This window comes from Eleutherodactylus coqui, chromosome 2 (genome assembly GCF_035609145.1).
Source record: "Eleutherodactylus coqui strain aEleCoq1 chromosome 2, aEleCoq1.hap1, whole genome shotgun sequence".
NCBI lineage: Eukaryota > Metazoa > Chordata > Amphibia > Anura > Eleutherodactylidae > Eleutherodactylus > Eleutherodactylus coqui.
The window spans coordinates 55,869,137-55,887,827 of NC_089838.1; the positions used below are offsets into that span (position 1 = coordinate 55,869,137).

At 45.6% G+C, this 18,691-nt stretch overlaps 1 protein-coding gene across 1 annotated transcript in view; it reads left to right on the forward strand.

Annotated features, from left to right (window-relative positions):
- The window catches only part of JADE2 (jade family PHD finger 2), a 1,098,400-nt gene that overhangs the window by 844,231 nt on the left and 235,478 nt on the right, over positions 1–18,691 (forward strand). Inside the window, 1 exon segment of the mRNA XM_066591009.1 lies at positions 13,241–13,358. Coding sequence (XP_066447106.1) covers positions 13,241–13,358 — 118 coding nt within the window.

An 18,691-nucleotide genomic window follows, 5' to 3' on the forward strand; every position in this document is an offset into this window, starting at 1 on the left:
GGGGTCTGTCTATACTGTAACTACATAAACTATTAGTGGGGTCAGTTTATACCTTTGTTACAGGAATATTACAGGGGTCTGTGCATAGTATGGGTGCACTAAGTTTTCCCATTGCGGTGTTCTACATATCTGCCCCCCCCCCAAAAAAAATAGCTTGACTAGGGCATGCAGTTTGGGCCGAAGCCAACCTGTATTTTATCTCACGTTACCTCAGCTATCCGGGGCACTGCAATGGGATTTATTTATGTACCGTCGGTGGCTTCCTGGACCCACCCATGCTGTGGGTCCACACAGACTTCCCATAGCGGAGTTGTACCTGCCTGGCACTATGAAAAAAACCCAGACTGACTAGGGCATGCAGTGTGGGCCAAAGCCAACCTGTACTTTATCTCACGTTAGCTCAGCTATTTGGGGCACTGCAGTGGGATTTATTTATGTAACGTCTGTGGCTTCCTGGGACCCACCCATGCTGTGGGTCCACACAGACTTCCCATAGTGCAGTTGTACCTGCCTGTGACTATTAAAAAAAACCAGACTGACTCGGGCATGCAGTGTGGGCCGAAGCCAGCCTGTATTTTATCTCACGTTACCTCAGCTATCCGGGGCACTGCAATGGGATTTATTAAAGTACCGTTGGTGGCTTCCTGGGACCCACCCATGCTGTGGGTCCACACAGACTTCCCATAGCGGAGTTGTACCTGCCTGGCAATATGAAAAAAACCCAGCCTGACTAGGGCATGCAGTGTGGGCCGAAGCCAACCTGTACTTTATCTCACGTTAGCTCAGCTATCCGGGGCACTGCAATGGGATTTATTTATGTACCGTCGGTGGGTTCCAGGGAGCCACCCATGCTGTGGGTGGACACAGGCTTCCCATAGCGGAGTTGTACCTGCCTGTGACTATGAAAAAAACCTAAGATGTCAAAGAATAGATCTGCAGCACAGAGATATACTCCAATTTCTATTTCAAGCAAAAGAATCAAATTTGCCTTCTTTCTGCACGTCAAGATACCAAGTGCCAGATCCCAGGCACCCAGGCAACAGTCCAAATAGTATAAATAGTAACTGGCAGCACAGAGGAATGAGTTTTCTTACCGCTGGTTGTGTATATTAAATAGCATCTTTATTCCAAAAGTCCACAAAAGATAAGCAACGCTTCGACCATAGAATAAAGTAGTCTTTGTCAAGCATACAAGACATACAGCAACATGATCTATATATAGTAACTACAACCTCTCACCCAAAGCGTGCACACCTACATTTACTTAATTAAAATAATACCTAACAGGTGTTTCCCCAGGCGTTACCTCAGGTATCCGGGGCACTGCATTGGGACAAACGAGGAGCGATACAGTGCTAATGAGATGTTCACAGCTACGCTAGCATTGGAGTCCGCTCTAGGTCCGCGATTGCTGAGGGTTTGTGCAGAGGCCTATGTCCTGGGTGCAGTGAAAGTCCGCTTCCTGCCTATGATTGCTGAAGCAGTTGGCCGAGGCCTATGTCCCGGGGGAACTGCAACTGCGCCAGGTTGGGGCTGTGCAACTTTTTCCTGGCTAATCCAGTCATTGGAGCGGGGAAAGAAAACGTAACTGATTTACTGAGCCCATCGCAGATGAACTAGCATCGAAGTCCGCTTCGTGCCCACTTTTGCTGAGGGTGTGGGCTGAGGCCTATGTCCCGGGGGAAGTGCAAGTACGCCAGGTTGGGACTGTGGAGCTTTTTCCTGCTAATCCAGTCATTGGAGCGGTGAAAGGAAAGGTAACTGATTTACTGAGCCCGTCGCAGATGAACTAGCATCGAAGTCTGCTTCATGCCCGCTTTTGTTGAGGGTGTAGGCTGAGGCCTATGTCCCAGGGGAAGTGCAAGTACGCCAGGTTGGGGCTGTGGAGCTTTTTCCTGCTAATCCAGTCATTGGAGCGGTGAAAGGAAAGCTAACTGATTTAATGAGCCCATCGCAGATGAACTAGCATCAAAGTCCGCTTCATGCCTACGATTGCTGAAGCTGTGGGCCGAGGCCTATGTCGTCGGCGCGGTGCAAGTCTGCCATGTTTGGCCACTCTGATTTATTTATTGTTCATGTCTTGGGTTGCCTAGGACCCACCTATGTTGTTGGTGCACACTTAGTTCCCATCGCGGTGTTTGACCTGTCTGGCACAAAGACACTGACTGACTTGGGTAGGGGGCAGAGTGCAGATGGCTTTCCCCTTGCGGTGTCGATTGAGTTATGCGACACCTAGACAGAATGAATACTGTGTGGGCACATGAATTCCCCATAGCTATGTAACTCATGCCCACGTTTACAGCTCCTGACGGAGGTGGCACAGGATTGAAATGAAGATCGAACGTCAATTTCTCATTGATTCTCTACAGCATTGTGAGCTATCGCCCCTTTTAAAGATGGTCGCTACCTGGCCCTGCCAGTGTGTGCCTCCGGTTCCTCCTCATGGCAGACGCATATATAAATAGACTTGAGGGTGGTGTGGCAATGCAGCCAGCGTGTGGCATGAGGGCAGCTGAAGGCTGCGCAGGGACACTTTTGTGTGCTCTGCGGACGCAGGGTTGTGCGGGGGGGTTGGGCAGTATGTAACCCAGGAGAAGAGGCAGCGGTGTGTCCCGCAGGCAGTGCTTTTGCTTGGTTGGAGGTAGTTTGGTGCTTAGCTAAGGTGTGCCTTGCTAATGAGGGTTTGTCCGAAGTAAAACTTGTTGGGGATGGGGGGGGCTCACTCTTGCCGCTATTGTGGCTTAACAGTGGGACCTCGGAACCTGAGATGCAGCTCAGCATGTTGCCCCTTGCCTGCCCTATCCGTATCTGTGTCGTTTCCTTCACTTTCTTGGGTTTTCCAGATTTTCACAAATGAAAACCTTAGCGGAGCATGGGTGATATACAAAAATGCTCAAGTCGCCCATTGACTTCAATGGGGTTCATTACTCGAAACGAACTCTCGAGCATCGCGGAAAGTTCGACTAGAGCAACGAGCACCCGAGCATTTTGGTGCTCGCTCATCTCTAATGATATCCCTATTTCTGCACAGAGAAGCTGCATGTTGAAAAACAGCCTACCTATATTAAATCTACATCGTGCATCAAGCACCAGGCAATAATTATGCCCAGTTAATCTCTACTCTCTTTGCTCACTCCTAACTGCAATCAGCCACTTATATAACCTGCTTTCTCAAGTCTAATCCTAGCATTGTCATCCTATTTCATACAGACAACCAACTCTCCAAGCCCGCATAAAGCTGTGACTATTGCTTCATTCTATAAACTAAAATACAATGTGACCACTCTAAAATACTATAACCCCCCCAGCATAGTTACATTCAGATCAGGCAAAATGGGAAAACCCTCTAAACTTTCAAACCCAGAAAACAACAGAGACTTAAAGACACCTAGAAAATCTCAGGAAACCGAAAAAATAACTAAAAAACTATCTACTGAATATTCACAAACCAAGTCTAGTGTCCCTTTTGAAGAGGAAAAGAAAATGCCTAGGGCCTCATCCTTAAATTCAGAAAGTGACCTAGAAGAGGATTCACAAATAACCAATGATGCAGACTTAAAGGATTATATCAGAGCACTACTGACAAAGAACTGTATTAAAGATCTTTTCAAGGAGTTTACAGAGACAGTGAAAGAAGAAATAATGGAGCTCAGAAAGGATGTTAAAGAAGTCTACACCAGAGTTTACACTCTTGAAGATTCCTGTACTAAAATAATTAATCACTCTGAAAAGATGAAGGAAATCCTAATACATAACCATAAGGAACTGTACCACCAAAAAGTGCATATTGACGACCTGGAAAATCGCTCCAGGCGCAACAACCTCCGGATTCGAGGGATTCCAGAGTCTGTCCCAGATAAAGAAATATCAACCACCTTAACTCAGATATTCAATAATCTTCTGAACAGAGACGAAAATACGGACCTGGGTTTGGAAAGAGCTCAGAGTATTCAGACCAAGATCATCAAGTACAGATAGACCAAGGGATATTCTTTGCTGTTTCCTGAGCTTCAAAATAAAAGAGGAAATTCTCCATAAAGCCAAACTTTTGAAGAGGATTGAATATGACGATAAAGAAATTCAAATCTTCCAGGATCTCTCAAAGCTTACACTTGATTTACGAAGACAACTCCAACCTCTCACACGAGTTCTGAGAGAAAAAGAAATTCCATACAAGTGGCTTTTTCCCTTTGGTTTGACTACATCAAGCTACAATAGAACCTGGACTTTTCGAACACCAGAAGACTTATCTTTGGTCTTGAGCAAATTGGATCTCTTGCATATTCAAATCCCAGATTGGACAACAGTAGAGGACTCAATATCCTTACCTGCCCTTCCAAAGTCAGAAAACTGGACTCAAGTCACACCAAATAAACCAAAAAAGGTGAGAAGATTGGATCCTGATCCAAGAAGAGGATATACATCAGAAAATACCTAAGGTCCTTTGTCATCTCACATTACTCAAACCGCCACTTGAAAGCTAATGCTAGCTCCTTAGCGGCATTAAAACAAAAATTCCTGATTCTTGTATTTAACAATTTTTACTTCACAGGTTGAGACTATGCTGCGAGGTTTTCTATGACTTGCCCTACTCAACACAATACTGTTAATTACTGTTTAATAGTATTTGAATCTATCATGATCCCTCTCACTAAAGTGCACTGGCCACTCACCCCTCATAAGCCCTTCCCTGAAAAGACTTTTAAAATAGTGAAAAAAATAAATAAATACTCACCTGCCAAGGCTCAATGGCGACTTCTGCCGCTGTCCCCGGTTCTGTAGCTCTCAGCTAGCACCAGCCGGGGATTTAACCCCTTAACAACTGCCCCATCGGGAAACTACGTCCTCAGCAAGTGGGCTTTAATCCTAGAGGTTTATGCATCCTCTGTGGATTAATGCCCACTTGCCTGAGGACGTGACAGCTCCATGCTGTCGGTGCCCGCAGGTAGCCGACAGCATGGAGCTGTCATCCCAGGATGCGGGCAGTCTCCCCCGGTATTGCGATCGGCGCTATCCAATGGATAGCGTAGATCGCAAAAAAGTAAATAAAACAGTGAAAAAAGTTAGTTATTCAGCTGCCCTGATGGATCGGATCCACCAGGGTAGCTGAAAATACTCACCCGCCTTCTCCCAGCTGCCCGCTGAAGATCTGGTCCTCCCGCACCCGCCACCAGCCTTCTGAGCATGCGCGCCAGACGGTGACGTCACGCGCACGCGCAGAAGCCCGGGAGCCCCCGGCAAATTTAAAAACACCTGGCTCCCGCCTTCTGAAGGTAGCTCACAGCGGTCCCCGGGTGCGCGATCGCCGCTATCCATTGGATAGCGGCGATCGCGAAAAAGTTTTAAAAAGTTTTAAAAAAGTAAAGTTTCACCTCCCCTCATGGATCGGATCCATGAGGGGAGGTGAAAATACTCACCTCAGGTCCTCTGCGATGTCCCGATGTCCCGGGACCCGAAGTGCCCGTCTGCGCATGCGCACCCGATGATTGACATCGGGCACGTGCACAGAGGGGCTCGAGCCCCGGGAAATTTAAAATCCCTCTGCTCCGGGCTGCCATGTGTAGCCCGGAGCAGAGAGATGTCACCAGGGACATGATCACTGTCATCCAATAGATGACAGTGATCATGTAAAGTAAAAAAAAAATGTGTAAAAAGTAAAAAAAAAGGGTAAAAAGTAAAAAAAAAAGTTTTAAAAAGTTTTAAAAAGTTAAAAAAGCTTGCGTTTCATCTCCCCCCATGGATCATATCCATGAGGGAGGATGAAATGACGTACCTAAGGCCCGCGGATTTATCCGCGGACCTTACCCCAGCTTCTGCGCACGCCGCCGTCGCCACAATGGCAGGCGCATGCGCAAAAGCTGTGATAATTTAAAATCTCCCTGCTCCTGGCTACAAAACTTAGCCGAGATCCTGGAGATTTCACGGGGGGCCGCAGTGAGCGGTTCCTGATCACGTGTTCGCCGTTATCCAATGGATAATGGCGATCACGTAAAAGTAAAAAAAAAGGTGAAGGTTCATCTCCCCTCACCGATGCGATTGGTGAGAGGAGATCAAACTTTTACCGGAGGCCTCCGTATTTCACCCCGACGCGATATTCCTCCGTGAACTTTCCCGGATTCTGCACATTCGACCGCCGGCAAAACACCGGACACATGCGCAGGAGTCGGGGAGCCAAGGAAATTTAAAATCTCCTTGCTCCCAGGCGACCGATGGTCGCCGAGAGCCTGGAGCAGTGACGGGTGGCCTCGTTGAGCGGTCCCCGGTCACATGATTAAAAGGTAGCGATCTACCTTAGGCCGGTCTCACATGACCGGATAGGAATTACGGATTCCGCATGCGTCTGATCCGCGGTAATATGCAGATCAATCGCATTGGATTACACAATTCCGCTCACATTAGCAGGTCGGAATTGTGTAATCCACTCGCAGAAAAGAGAACACAGCATGTTCTATTTTACCGCGGATATCCGCAACACAGAGCCCATTGTGCTCCATGGTCGCTAATATACCTGCTGCCCATACGCAACTACGTTGTATACGGCCTGCGGGTACCAGCGTCATCGCTAATCGACAGTGCGGGAAATGCAAACAAAAAAAAAGTACAGCGCATGACCGCCCATGTGAGTAGACAGTTATGCACAGTACATTACGCGGCCGTATGCAAGGTCACAGCCGGGCTCACAACTGGGATCCGCTGCAGGCCTCCGCAAGTGGATTCCGCCTACGGCTGCGTGAGCCCGGCGTTATTCAGACCACTACCTGTAATCCGTAATTTACAAGAAGCCCCAGGAACGCTTGCCTTCATGCAGTTCCAGGAGCAGCTTGTTGGGCGCCTTCTGTGTGAGACCGCCGGACCTCGGCAAGCTTACGGAAACTCATGGAACACCACTTTTTACACCCCATACCCGCTACTGAGGTCACGAAATACCCCCAAAAAGCATGCGAGGAGGGGGGATACCCGGTTTTATTGCCCCATGTACCCATCCCAACCAGCCTCCGTAATTACCCCTGTCTTCGGAAATACTACACAGTTCACATTAATACTTTTATCTAAGATTTAGGGATCGCCGAAAAGGGTGCGGAGTGTGTGGGGGAGGGGATATTTTTTTAAGGTGTCAATTTTTATTCCATACAAGTGGGCAATGGGGCCTGTAATTTATTCAGTTCTGCCCTGAAATCCAACGGGTGTTCCCTCCATTATGGGCCTAGCCATGTGTCCTTTAAGTAGATTAGGGCCACAATGGGTATGTTTTTGAACACGGGACAAACGGGAGTATCCATTTTGGGGTGAATGTCTTCATTTCTACGTACACTGTACAAAAAAAACAGTTTTTAAATTGACAAAATTGCCAAAAAAATGAAAATCGTAATTTTTTCCTTCTGCTTTGCTTAGATTTATTCAAATACGGTGGGGTCAAAATACGCAGTACACCCCTAGATGAATTCGTTAAGGGGTCTAGTTTTTAAAATGGGGTCATTTGTGGAGGTTCTTTATCGTTTTGGCCGCTCAATGGCTCTGTAAGTGGGCAATGGGGCCTGGAATTTATTCCGTTGTACCCTGAAATTCAACAGGTGCTCCTTCTATTTTAGGCCAAGCCATGTGTCCTTTAAGTAGATTAGGGCCATAAGGGTTAAGGTTCTGAACACGGGACAAATGGGGGTATCCATTTTGAGGTGAAAGTCTTCATCCCTATGTGTGCTGTACAAAAAAAAACAGTTTTTAAATTGATACAACTGCCAAAAAAATGGGGCCTAAATCACCTTCATGCTAAATTTCTGTTCTGAAATCCACCGACTACTCCTTTCATTTTGGGCCTCGTTGTGCATCCAGACAAAAGATTAGGGCCACAATGGGTATGTCTCTGAACACGGGACAAACAGGGGTATCTATTTTGGGGTGCAAGTCTTCATTCATGTGTGTGCTGTACAAAAAAAGCAGTTTTTAAAATGACAGAATTGCCAAAAAAACGAAAATCACATTTTTTTCCTTTTGCTTTGCTTGAATTCATTCAAAAACTGTGGGGTCAAAATGGGCAGTACACCCCTAGATAAATTCGTTAAGGGGTGTAGTTTTCAAAATGGGGTCACTTGTGGGGGTTCTCTTTGGTTTTGGCAGCTGAAGAGCTCTACAAATGTGCCATGGGGCCTAAAATGCCTTCAAGCAAAATTTATGTTCTGAAATACACCGACTACTCCTTTCGTTTTGGGACCCGTTGTGCATCCAGACATAAGATTAGGGCCATGATGGGTATGTCTCTGAGCACGGGAGAAACAGGGGTATCCATTTTGTGGTGTAAATCCTCATTTTCATGGGCACTATAGGAAAAAAATATGTCTTTAAAATGACATATTTGCAAAAATATGAAATTTTATTTTTTCTCCTCTAAATTTAATTCCTGAAAAAAAAAACTGGTGGGGTCAAAATACTCATGACACCCCTCAGTGGATACATTAAGGGGTGTAGTTTTTAAAATGGGGTCATTTGGGGGGGGGTATCTATTATTCTGACACTAATGAGCCTTTGCAAACTTGGCTTGGTGCAGGAAAACAAAGTGTTCCTCAAAATGCTGAAAAGTAATGTTAAATTTGTATGTCCTCTAAATTGTTAAAAAAACAAAAGTTTTTCAAATGTGCATTCAGAATAAAGTAAACAGATGGAAATATATATCTTATAAAAAATTTGTACAGTATGTTTGGACATATTTGAGATATTACAGTTGAAAATGTGAAAAAATGACAATTTTTTCAAAATTTTCCCAATTTTGGCGCTTTTAATAAATATACACAAATTATATCGGTCTCTTTTTACAACCAAAATGAAGTACAACATGTGGCGAAAAAACAATGTCAGAATCACTTGGATATGTAAAGCCTTTACGGAGTTATGCTACGTTGAACGTCGCATGTCAGATTTCCAAAATTTGGCTCCGTCACTAAGGCGCAAACAGGCTTCGTCACTAAGGGGTTAAAATCCCCGCCTGCTGGTATCTCTAATTGTGATTGGCTCAGCGCTTCAGCCAATCACAATCAGAGCTACTAGCAGGTGGGGATTTTAAATCCCCGGCTGCTGATAGCTCAAAACATCAGTGCAGAGCTGGGGACAGCGGCAGAAATCGCCGCTGAGCTCTGGCAGCCGTAAATGGCTTTTCAGGGAGGGGCTTCATAATTAAAAGTAGTGTAAAAAAAAATTACTTACCTGTCAGCCGCTGCTATGTCCCCGCGGGGATGAAGAACATATCTGCATGCGGCAGATGTTTCCTTCATCCCTGCTAGTTAAAAGAATTCCCTGCTGTTACATCTGCCACATCTGTGGCAGATGCAGCCGAGGAATTCTTTCATTCTCTACCGCAGCTGTCACACATATCAGCTGCGGTAGAGGATTCTGCTGCTGGCAATTGATTTCAGGGAAGGGCTTTGAATATAAGCCCTTCCCTGAAAATCAAGTAAAAATGGTTTAAAAAACAAAAAAAAATAGATACTCGCCTCCCTTCAGCTACGTGGGCACAGCCGCGTCTTCTCCTGCTGTCCCCTGCACTGTAATGCTGGTCTATCAGCAGGCGGGGATTTAAAATCCCCGCCTGCTGAAAGAGCTGAATGTGATTGGCTGGGGTTTTTTTTTTTTTACACTAAATTTTTCTTATATGTAAAGCCCTTCCCTGAAAAAGAATGCAGGGAGCCGGCAGACCATTGTTTTCAATGGAGCCGCCGGCAGCAGCCGCGGTTCCATTGAAAACAATGCGTGCATTCCCTATGGTGCACGCATGTCCTATCTTTTCAGGCACGAACCCGCAAAGATAGGACATGTGCACACACCATAAGGAATGCATTGTTGCAAATAGAAGCGTGATTTTGTGCGTGCGTATGTACGCACAAAAATACGCTTGTGTGAACGCACCCTTAGTGACGAAGCTGTTTTGCTTTTTTTATTTTCATTTTTTCCTCCTTCATTTAAAAAAAATCGTAACTCCTTTATTTATCCATCAACGTCACTGTATGAGGGCTTGTTTTTTGCAGGATGAGCTGTATTTTTCAATAGTACTATTTGTTGTACTGTTAAGGACCGCTGCACGGTCACATAACCTTTCAGGTCTTGAGGCCCAAATTCGTCCGTACCTGGATGCATCCCAGAAACCAAGAACTAAACACTGAGACAGTTATTAGTTTCCTCAGATACGTAGAGAAAGCCACGGCAGGTAACAGGTGACTCTCTCTGTAAGGAGGCGCGCCGTACTCTGAGCGTTTATTAATACGTAGAGTTTTTATACAGGAAAGGAATGGGTCATTCTTCACAGCGTTAATCTCATTCAGTTAGTTAGAAATTATGAGTCATGCATTGTTCAGAGAATATATGAAATGTCCTTCAAATATCTGTTTTCCCAGCGTTATCTGGTTTCTTTCCCTTGTGATTTTAGATGGCCACAGCGTCTTGTTAGCACAATCAGTTCTTCATCCAAACCTCATGGCGCGGGGGAACCTTTTTCTGATAACCGTTGTACATCTGGCACCCAGACTTGTTTTTTTCTTGGAAAAGATAAAAACAGATGTCATGAGACACTGTACCATACCTCCTGCTCTAAACTTATTTCTGCTTTGAATTATTGTTTTACTATGTACAAGCTTATTTACATCTTATAATGCTCCATTTTGTGTCTAGAGGCCATTTTGAGATAGATTCTTTATTTATTATAAAAGTTCTAAGTGGAGAGAAATGGAAAAAAATTACATTCCGCCATCTTTCTGTGCATCCTATTTCCACGGCGCACTAACTGCAACAAAAATGACCAGATAACTTTATTCTATGGATCAGTATGATACCAAACTTTTATAGTTTTTTTTTTGCTGTACTACTTGTATTTTTTAAAGATATTTAATTTTTTTAATTAATTTGTCTCCATTTTCGTGATCAATTACTTTTATTTTTATTCTGTCGACATAGTTATGTAATTTTGTGCAATATGTTCTATCATTTCCAATGGTACCATTTTTGAATACAAACAACTTTTTGATCGCTTTTTATTACATTTTTTTCTTGGTTATAGGTGACCAAAAAAGCGCATTTCTGGCGTTCTTAATTTCTTTTTTCGGATGTTGTTCACCGTGTGAAGTAAATAATGCATTCCTTTAATAGATCGGACTTTTACGGACGCAGCGATACCAAACACGTATTTTTGCTTTATTATTTAGATTTTTATTGCAAATATGGCAAAAGTTTTTTTTTTTTTTTTCTTACTTTTATCACTTTTTTAAAAGTTAATTAATAAACCTTTATTGTTTTTATTTTTACACTTTCTTTTAGTCCCCAGGGGGAGCACAGCCAGCGATGCTTTGATCACTCCTGCAGTATAATGTAATGCCCCTGTTTGGGTCCTGTCACCACTACCTCCTCAAGTCCCACTACTATAGCTGAGGGGAGGAGCAGTGCAGGGAGCCGACAGCAGCTCAAATTAGATTTTCGTTGGAGCAGAGACACTGGAGCTCATTCTCCCGGATGCCTACTCCATGGAGATGGAACCGGAAGTGGTCCCGATAGTAGTTCTAAGCTGATCAAATTTTGCTTTAGTAAAGTTTAGTTTTTTTGTTGCTCCCTCATAAGGCTTCTTATTGAACGACATCTATGTTGAAGGACAGATAGCGACCCGCAATAGTTGCCCCACCAATAATAGTAACCCCCAATAATTGCCCTAGCACTAGCAGTGACCCTCAATAGTTGCCCCAGCAATAATAGTGACCCCCAATAGTTGCCCCAGCAGTAATTGTGACCCCTAGTAGTTGCCCCAGCAGTATCAGTGACCCCCAATAGTGACCCAAGTAGTAACAGTGACCCCCAATAGTGGCCCAAGTAGTAACAGTGACCCCCCAATAGTGGCTCAAGTAGTAGCAGTGACCCCCAATAGTTGCCCAAGTAGCAACAGTGACCCCCAATAGTTGCCCAAGTGGTAGCAGTGAACCCCAAGAGTGGCCCAAGTAGTAATAGTGACCCCCAGTAGTTGCCCAAGTAGTAATAGTGAGCCCTTCTCCTTCGTCTGTCTGTCTGTCCATGCTGGCAGCAATATTAATAGTACCCCCCACCCCATTTCAGCTCTGGACAGTTGTCGGACGCTGCAGGGGCTGTTTCTGGTCCTCACAGTTCACAGCAGCAGACACTCTAGAAGCTAAAACCCAGAAGTGAATGCACTGCACATGCATGAAGCAACAGACGCACGTTCACGGCCCGCTGACTGCTACTGCTACTGCGCAAAGCAAGAGACGTGCGCTACTGCACATGCCTGAAGTTCACGTCCTGACGAGAAAAACTGCGCCTGGCCGACAAGAGAAGAACAATGAAGAAAGAATTTGTTGTAACCAGGGACAACGGGATCATCAACATGGGGAAGGGGGGGGGGAGGGGTCACTCCTGTAGGTAAGTATATATCTTCTGTATGGCTCATTTACAATGCACATAGTATATTACAAAGTGCTTTGTAATGGCCATATAGAAGTGCTTACATGTACTTGTCACGGCTGAACAACCCCTTTAAGATTAACCCTTTCCAATCCAATTTGTGTCCTGATTTTTCTAGGTGGCTTACTCTTATTCTGCTGTTATACAACAGCGCTATCTGCTGGTTAAAGCCAGTATTGCTTGAAGTGACAAGTTAGATAGGCTTCGACAGCAGAGTGGCTGTCAATATACAGTAAGAGAACCCTGACGAACGTCTTTTAACATCACAGCTGTATAGCTGTAAATCATAATGTCTTCAGACGTCAGACAGTGGATTGGAAAGGGTTAAATATAATCCTTAGGGCGCCCACCCACTGGCGTTTGCGATTTCCGTGCGTGAAAAACGCAGCGTTTTCGGCGCATTTTTGGCGCGTTTTCCCGCGCGTTTTTCGCGGCTTTTCGCGGCTTTTACATTAATTTTTATTGACATTCATGGGTGCATTAAGAGAAAAATAAGGACACATATGCAACTGACAGTTCCTATGTTAAAAATCGCAACGGACCAAAAAAAAAACGCCAGTGGACAGGAACACATGTTATCTCTATGCCTGTGCAGGAAAAACGCAAAACGCAAACGCAGGTAAAAAAAACGCCAGTGGGTGGGCGCCCTTAAACAACAAATCACCTTAATACTTTTACTATGTAAACGATTAAAACTGTTTGTTTACCTCAAGTACTGCACTTAATTTATTATGCCTAATTTAAATTATTTTAAGGCATACAACTTTAATTTATTACTTTTTAAAATTTCTGTTTACAGGTAAGAAACTTATGCTACATGATCACTAGGCGTGAAAAGATGAAGCACTCAATATGCAAACTTGAGGAGAAAATTTTCCAATTGCAGATGAAACTCATTGAGAAAGAACTTCACCATGGTAAGCGAGAAAAGCCCAAAACATTATTTAATTTACCTTCAAAAATGTATAAACCTATGAAAGGCTCTACTGTTTGCCTGTTGCAATTAAACCATAAATCATTACAAGTTGTTTTTTATGTATTCATCTTAAACAAACTATTTTTCCTGCTTTCTTGACAGTCTTTCTTTTATATATATTGTTCTTTGAGTTCGGAAGAGATTTTTCAGGTGCTCTTAAAAGTACATCAACTGTATGACTTCGTCATTTTTCAGATGTTAATTAGGGATAAGCGAGCACCAAAATGCACAGGTGCTCGTTGCTTGAGTCGAACCTTTCATAATGCTCAAGAGCTCTTTTCGAGTAACGAACCCCATGGAAGTCAATGGGAGACTCGAGCATTTTTTATGGTGACCCATGCTCCGCATAGGGGAGGTTGTGTGAATCACCTGAAAACATCAGACAATGATGGAAATACAAAAAAAACAGATAGGGAGAGGCAGGGGCAGCATGCATGGGTGCATCTGAGGCTCTTAGGTCGCACTATTAAGCCAAATTGTGGGCAAGAGCCTGGCGGTCACCCTCCTAACAATTTACTTGGGACAGACCATAAGCAGCAAGGCACATGCACTGGCACATCTTAGCTAAGCACCACACTAGGTGCAATGAAGGACAATCATCGCCTGCGGGTGACACCACTGCCTCTTCTCTTGGGTTACATGCTGGCATTGCTGTCCAATCCCCCGCACGAGCCTCATCCACTGTGCACACAAAATTTTCCCTGCGCATGGTTCAACTGCCCTCATACCACATGCTTGCTTGATAGCCACACCACCCTCATGTCTATTTATAAGTACATCTGTGATGAGGAGGAACCAGAGACACACACTGCAGTGGGTTGGCAGGGCCTGGCAGCGACCCTCCCTGAAATTATGGGCGATAGCCCACAATGCTGATGAGAATTGTTGATAAATTAACATATGTAATTCCAATCCCTTGCTACCTTTGTCACAAAATTGTCAGTAGCCGCAAACATGGGCATAAAGGGCACTCAGGTGCTAGCACTTCTACACATCTCCACAATGCAGCACCGCATACTAACACCAAAGATTGGTTTGAAGCAGGAGGTGTCGCAAAAGTAGCCACCACAGGTATACAGTGACCCTGTGAAAGTTTCATTAAATCAGTTACACTTCCTTTGAATGCTCCAATGCAGTATCTCGGATAACTGTGGTAACACGAAACAAGAAAAATAATGCATGCCGACCAGCGCTGACCCCCAGGGACACGTGCGTTTATCACACCTAAACCAATCTCGCTGTTTACCACTCAGGGCATAATACGTCAGCGGACAACCAAAAACAGCCAGTGTACAATGAGTTGACCTGTTATACAGCTGGGATGCTTGCGGAAGCCTAGTGCGCACTACTAGGCATAACAAACGTCGGCAGAAAGCAGACTCGGATGCTTCTACTGCTGTGAACGTCTCATTAATTAAATTACGCTTCTTTTGATTGGTCCAAGCCAGTGTCTCAGATAACTGTGGTAATGTGAGAGCAAATACATGTTGACCAGAGCTGATCCCCAGACCCCAAGCAGGAGAAGGAGGTGGCATAATAAGCCTGAGAGACCGTGACCGAGGTAGGACCCGCAATCCTCTGTGTGGGAAGCACGTGAGCGGGCCCAGGGTCAGACTCGATCCCAGCCTCCACCTTCTGTGACCTAATGTGCCGTGAGTTACATAGCTATGGAAAACCCATGTGTACCCACACAATTCATTCAGTGTATGTGTCAGATAACTGAACACCGCTATGGAAAACCTTTGTGCACCCACAGGATAAGCGAACCCCTGAAACCCATTGACAGTATTAAGTATGAAGAAATTAGAGTGCTCAAACATGGCAGAGTTGCACCCCGCCCAGGACCTTGGCCTCTACCCACACCCTCAACAATGGTGGGCATAAAGCGGACTCAGATGCTAGTACTGCTGTAAACAGCTCATTAATACAATTACGCTTCTTTTGATTGGTCCAAACTAGTGTCTCAGATAACTGGTAATACGAGAGCAAATACATGTTGACCAGCGCTGATCCCCAGACCCCAAGCAGGAGGAGGAGGTGGCATAATAAGCCCGAGAAAGCTTGACCGAGGTAGGACCCGCAATCCTCTGTGTAGGAAGCACGTGAGCGGGCCCAGGGTTAGACTCGGTCCAAGCCTCCATCTGGGTGACCCAATGTGCCGTCAGTTACATTTCTATGGAAAACCCATGTGTACCCACACAATTCATTCAGTGTATGTGTCAGATAGCTGAACACCGCTATGGGAAACCCTTGTGTGCACACACAATTCATTCAGTGTATGTGTCAGATAGCTGAACACCGTGCTGGAAAACTTTTGTGCACCCACAGTATAGGCGAACCCTTGAAACATTTCTGTAGCAAGAGTATAGGCGAAACCGTGAAACATTTCTGTAGCAACAGTATAGGTGAACCCCTGAAACATTTCTGCAGCAAGAGTATAGGCGAACCCCTCAAAACTTTCTGTAGCAATAGTATAGGCAAACCCCTGAAACATTTCTGTAGCAAGAGTATAGGCGAACCCATCAAAACTTTCTGTAGCAATAGTATAGGTGAACCCCTGAAACATTTCTGTAGCAAGAGTATAGGCGAACCCCTGAAGCCTTTCTGTAGCTGGAGTGTATAGGCAAACACCTGAAACATTTCTGTAGCAAGTGTATAGGCAAACCCCTCAAACCTTCCTGTAGCAAGTGTATAGGTGAACCCCTCAAACCTTCCTGTAGCAGGTGTATAAGCGAACCCCTCAAACATTTCTGTAGAAAGAGTATAGGCGAACCCCTGAAACATTTCTGCAGCAAGTGTATAGGCAAACCCCTGAAACATTTCTGTAGGAAGAGTGTAGGCGAACCCCTAAAACCTTTCTGTAGCAAGAGTATAGGCGAACCCCGGATACATTTCTGTACCAAGAGTGTAGCCGAGTCCCGTAAATATTGGTGTACCAAGAGTATAGGTGAATCACTGAAAAATTGGTGTACTAACAGTATAGGCGAACACCTGAAAAATGTATTTACTAAGAGTGTAGGCGAAGCCCGGAAAATTTGTTTTGCTATCAGTATAGGCGAAGGTCTGAAAAATTGGTTTGCTGTGAGTATAGGCGAATACCAGAAAAATTAGTTTGCTATCAGTTTGGACAAAGCCCTGAAAAATTGGTGTGCTCTGAGCATAGGCGAAGTCTGGAAAAATTTGTGTACCAAGAGTACAGGTGTACCCATGAAAAATTGGTTTACCCAGGGTGCAGGTGAAACCTAGAAACATTTTTTAAAGATAGAACTCGTAGTTGCTAAATTTGATAGCAGAGCCTGGGGGCAGCCCTCCGAAAAAATTTGTTTTAACAGAGCCCTTAGGCCCTCTGAAAAATTAACTGTTCACCGTGCTGCCATGCTGGGTTTGGAGAAGGAGGAAGATCACAGAGGGATAGACCCAGCAACTTGTTCCCTTTTTTGGGGTGATAGAGGGTGCATGGTTGCATATGGTTCCATATGAAAGAATCTTTATGTTCCGCTGCTTTCCACCAGTGGAGAAGAGAAGTCTGGGGAAATCCAGCCTTTGTTCATCTTAATGATTGTAAGCCTGTCGGCGCTGTCAGTTGACAGGTGGGTACGCTTATCCGTGATGATCCCCCCAGCAGCACTAAACACCCTCTCTGACAAGATGCTAGCGGCAGGGCAGGCCAGCACTTCCAAGGTGTACAGCACTAGTTCGTGCCACATGTCCAGCTTTGACACCCAATATTTAAATTGAGCAGAGGGATCACGGAGGACGTTCGTACGGTCAGCTATGTACTCCCTCAACATCTTTTTACAGTGTTCCCTCCGACTCAGCCTAGACTGGGTCACTGGGGGAGTGGTAACAGTCTGGCAGAGGAGCCATAAAACTGACAAAGGCCTTGGAGATTGTTCCCCTGCCTGCGCTGGACACGCTGCTTGATCCCCGCTCCTTCCCTGCTAGTTGGCCCTCTGAACTACGTCTCCTACCGCTACCGCTGTCAGATAGGAACTTTAGCATTAGCGTTTCCACCAGGGCCTTGGGGTATTGCATCAGTCTCGTACTCCTTTCCTCTTCGGGAATGAGAGTGGAGGAGTTCTCATTATACCATGGGTCAAGAAGGGTGAAAACCAAGTAATCTGTGTTGGCCAGAATGCATCTAACGTGAGGGTCACGGGAAAGACAGTCTAGCATGAAGTCAGCCATGTGTGCCAGAGTGACAGTACACAACACGCCGCTGTCCTCACTAGCAGGGTGACTCTCATGATCGCCGCTCATTTGGGTAGACTTCTCAAAGTTTCTTAGGACTTGACAGTTGTCTGCCATCCATGCCCACTCCTCTGTGAAGAAATGGGGTGGCTGAATACCACCTCAACGGCCATGTTGCTGGTATTCTACAATGGCTCTACGCTGCTCCTAAAGCCTGGCCAGCATGTGCAGTGTAGATTTCCACCGCGTGGGCACGTCGCACAGCAGTCGGTGCTCTGGCAGCTGGAAGCGATGTTGCAGTGTCCTGAGGGTGGCAGCATCCATGTTGGACTTGCAGAGATGTGCGCACACGCGGCGCACCTTGCCGAGCAGAAGTGGAGGTAGCTTTTCGGAAAGCACTGAACCACCAAATTGAACACGTGGGCCTGGCATGGCACGTGTGTGAGGCTGCTAAGCTGCAGAGCCGCTACCAGGTTACGCCCATTGTCACACATGTCCATGCCCGGTTGGATGTTCAGCGGCGAAAGCGAAAGATCGGTCTGCTCTGTCAAATCCTGTAACAGCTCTTGGGCTGTGTGCTTCTTGTCACCCAAGCTGAGTAGATTTAGCACAGCCTGCTGATGCTTCCCCACCACAGTGCTGCTGCACATCGCGCTACCGACTGCTGGCGATGTGCTTACACTTCTTAATTGAGAGGTGAAGGTGGCAGAGGAGGAGGGGACGTTTTGGAGGAGGTGGCATAATACGCCGGAGAAACCATCACCGAGGTAGAACCCGCTATCCTCGGTGTGGGTAGCACATGAGCGGTCCCAGGGTCTGACTCGGTCCCAGCCTCCATCAAGTTCACCCAATGTGCCATCAGGGAGATATAGTGCCCTTGACCGCCAGCACTTTTCCCCGTGTCCGTCGTTAAGTGGACCTTCCCAGTAACCGCGTTGGTGAGGGCACAGTTTATGTTGCGTGAGACATGCTGGTGTAGGGCGAGGACGGCGCAGCTAGAACAATAGTGGCGACTGTGGACTGAGTACCGAGGGACCGCCGCCGCCATCATGTTGCAGAAAGCATCTGTTTCTACTAGCCTGT